Below are 3994 nucleotides of genomic sequence, written 5' to 3'. Positions count from 1 at the left end.
TCCTCTCGTTTTATATTTATCCTTCTATCCCTTGCAACATCCCTTCCCTCTCCTTCCTTCACCAACCCCAAAATAATGGGACTTGGACTCTGTGCCCTACAATCTCCTTAAATTATGATACGTGATTTATGCTTAGGATGCTGAAACAAGGCTCAAATGCTTTGTTTGACTTTCCAAATGCTGTTATATCATAATCACAATAACTTTTCACAAAAAGGAAATGAAGAATAAAAATCCCATTACATATTTCAGAGCTTCCTGGCATTATCTTTAGGTATTTTGGTCTGTATTTGGTCTTGTTTTGTAGAGGAATCATTTGTCTTTATTACCTTTATTTTTTGGCCTACTTTAAAAAATATATGATCAAATTATTAAAAAATCACATTTCAAAATATTTTTGTCCAATATCCATCCGCAATATCTCTCTATGAACCTGCTAGACATAAGCTTTTATAACTAAGTAATTGAAAACTAACACAAACATATGATCTCTTTTTTTTTGTAACTAATAATGGTTGATGTCAGGTCAATAAACTCTTTTTTTTATATACAAGACAGTTTATTCATAATCTATTTTACATATTCCAAATGGTAGTACCTATTATATATATATAATCCGCTGAAGTTACTGCTATTTACTTTTTATTTACACAATGGCACTAGCCAATGTTGAAGGAGAGCATCCTCAAAAAAGAATGCAATCAAATCAGAGCATGGTAATAACCACTACAACTGTGTTATGTTATGCTTATAAGTTTTATCATCAATCTTAAATAAAACCCAATGAGAACACAACAGTCTTTATAGTAATCTCTTTAAGTTGTTGACATGCCCATGATCAGTTTTACATAAAAATAATATCCCCACATAATGAGGCCCCTGTTAAGAGGTTTTACCTGTATTTTTCCTCTTATGAAAATAAAAGGACTGTCCAAATACATGATTAACATATAACTAATGAAAGTGATACAAAATACATCCAAGACCTAAGTAGGGTTATATCTTGTATATTTGAAAATATTACAAGGCTTTATAATTTCTGTAAAAAACAAAACAAAAGACAAATTTGTTCTTGGAGTAAATGATAATGATGGTTAAATAGGAAAGTATATTTTAATCATTTGTTATATGAAGCAGTCCCACTTACATGCCAATGTCATCTCCAATCAATTATGCAGAAATGAGCTATCTGCTTGCTCTTTCTTGCCCTGCGAGCCACACTTTGAAAGGAGAGCTTATTCAATATTCCATCTAAAGTCACAAGAAAACACCATAGCTACATCAGGTTAAATGAAGAACACATGAAAAATCTAGGGTGGGTTTGCTAACATCTGATTCCCGCTCCAATGGACATAAAGGTACCGAAAGTTCCACCTGATTGCAACATAACCTTCCCTACATTATTCATTAGTTCCCTGCCGCGTAGACCATATCTGAAATAGAAGGGATACATTTTAGTAAATCATGTTTTGCCTCAACCTCATGGGTCTAAATCCACAATATGTACTCTGCTCCCTCTTAATAAAGGTGCCATTTCAAAAAGGCTGATCTTGTGTATTATCACTGTATATGTGGTCTACTATAAAAATGTCCTAAGCTTTATTGTCTACTATGCAAATCCTCCATTAGTAAGATACCTAAGAGCTGTGAAACCACCAAACAGGGCCCCTGTTGCCATGCCGACTGAGAAACCCATCATAAACCCAAGCTTGACACGATCCCAACAGCTGGGCCCTTGACCCTGCTGGTAGTAGTTCCCTGCTGGTACTGCGGGCATGGTGTTGTATAACTCCTACTCCTGAGGAAGGAAAATATCATTAGTCACTGCATAAACTATATCCTAAGAAAAAATTACATCATAATGACTAGCCTGATCTTCACTTGCTTTGGATATATAAATAAAAAGATGAAAACTAATACGCAAAAGATACTTTGTTCTGTCTATTCAGTATCAGGTTATAAGACATAACACATCTCAAACTTGTATACTTTATAGACTAATAAACCTCCCCATGTATCTTAACCCAATCACAACAGGAACCTCAGTTCTCAACAACACCTCAGGGTGCATGTGGAGTCAGCTGCTCATAGTTTTTTTCAATATTTCTGTTATGACTGGAACTGTAGATGTGACAGTACAAGGTTGCAAAAAAACAAATACACAAAAAGCATCAAATAATATTTAGAATTTAAATTTGCTGAAATATTTTCCTGAGATTACTTCATTAAATTCAGCTTTGTCAAATCACATGAGATCATGTTACCAAAATCCTTAGGTGGCAAAAATTGTTTTGGGGGTTATTCAATTTTGAATAAATGAATAAATTTCTCAAAATTACTTTTAAAAGGCACATTAACATTCTTCATCTGACTGCATTTTCTGGAATGTGTTAATTTTCTTCCAACCATCTTATTTCCTGCATCATGTCTACAATCTTACATGTCTATTTTACATGTATTAAAAGTTGTTTAACTCTATCTATAAATCACAAACTATGTTTATTTTATAAACTGCTAAACACTCACTACAAAAAATAAAAATAGAAACCATTTGGACCCCTAAAGGAGTCAGAGCTCAGAGCTTCATCATAGGCATGCAGTACTAGGAAAAAGCATGTCTCGTTTACTTTAAGGGTAGTGTCTGGTTGGGGACTAAAAAGGGGGTTTAGGTGGAAATAGCACTTCCTGGGGAAAAAAAATAGGCAGAGCTACTATATCTGACAACACTTAGATGAAGTTTTACATTTGTATTCACTATATCTGCTGAGTTATGGCCTGAAATGTAACCCCCACTCTGTATTCTTTTTCATTTGCATGGTGTTATACACAATGACTTCTGATGTTGTATAAAACAACATATTTTGATGAAATGTACCAGTTCTGAGCAACCTAAACTCCTGCTTGGCTGCATGATCAGTTGGGATGATTCAAGGACATAACAGTGAGCCTCTGTTCTTCGAAGAGGGAGGATGCATATTTGCCAGCATACCAGGACACACTGGGGCTACCCCAAAATGCCAAGGTTTTCTGGAAGGAAGAGGCAACTTTCTGTTGCAAGAGACAAGAGGAACGAAGTAGAAAACTAGCAGGAAAAAGAAGAAATGAGGCTTGAGGATACGGCTGTAGTACCTCCTGGAGCTCCCTAGAAACCCCTCCCCCCATGACCATACCTCTGATGCCTAGCAAGACATCCCAGTGTCCAGAGAATCAGTCTTGCCTGCTCCTGTTCTCTGGATCATGATAAATCTCATTATGACGTACAGGTAACATTCTTAGTAGGAACAGAAGAGGACCCAGACAACGAAAATAAAATGATTTTCATCAGCAAGCAAGAGACAAAACAATCTTATATCTTTGTGCTGTCCTTGCAAGAATGAGGAAAGCAGTCTTGAAAAAATATTCACATCTTTAAAAGTTAAATATCTCTAAATGCAAATTCTTCCCATTTGAAATGCATCTCCTCAGCCATTTATGTATTAATTTCAATGAAACAAAACTCAACTAAATGGAAGGCCACTATTTTACTGAAACAATGCAATATTTTCAAACTAACTGCACAAATTTTTATTAAAAATATATCTTTAGCCTTTCCCCAAAATTTTATATCTGGCAGATAAAACCAGAGAGAGAGAAAAAAATTGCATTGTTACACCAAATACCATAGAGTGATCTTTCATTCATTTGATGCACATAAATGTAAAATATAAACTGCGGGAGGAAGAAAGGAGGTGGGGAGGTAGGGGAACCTTTACACCAGTTCTTATTAATATAGTTGTCTGACTTCTCATAATATTTACACCCCATTAAATCAATGATAATTATTTTCCCTCTAACCAGATGCTCCCTTAATAATAGGTATTCTGGCCAAATTGCTTTAACGGGGAATATTCATAATGAGGTATTTTGCCTAAAATTTCTAAGATTACTTTGTTGCTTTTCTCTAATGTTTTACACCCCTAAATATAACCACCACGCATTCCTTCTTAGGGGCTAA

At 35.1% G+C, this 3994-nt stretch overlaps 1 protein-coding gene across 1 annotated transcript in view; it reads right to left on the bottom strand.

The window, feature by feature from the left end:
* Positions 1-996: 996 nt before the first annotated feature.
* Positions 997-3994, bottom strand: part of LOC119584963 (reactive oxygen species modulator 1-like) — an 8028-nt gene continuing 5030 nt past the window's right edge. Inside the window, exons 2-3 of the mRNA XM_037933560.1 lie at positions 1638-1798; positions 997-1433 (exon numbers count right to left, since the gene is read on the bottom strand). Coding sequence (XP_037789488.1) covers positions 1325-1433; positions 1638-1777 — 249 coding nt within the window. The 5' untranslated portion in view covers positions 1778-1798 and the 3' untranslated portion in view covers positions 997-1324. The remainder of the gene's footprint in view (positions 1434-1637; positions 1799-3994) is intronic.

Source organism: Penaeus monodon, chromosome 19 (assembly GCF_015228065.2).
Source record: "Penaeus monodon isolate SGIC_2016 chromosome 19, NSTDA_Pmon_1, whole genome shotgun sequence".
Lineage (NCBI taxonomy): Eukaryota > Metazoa > Arthropoda > Malacostraca > Decapoda > Penaeidae > Penaeus > Penaeus monodon.
The sequence above is the reverse complement of the archived record's forward strand: the minus strand, read 5'-3'. Positions and strand labels throughout refer to the sequence as shown.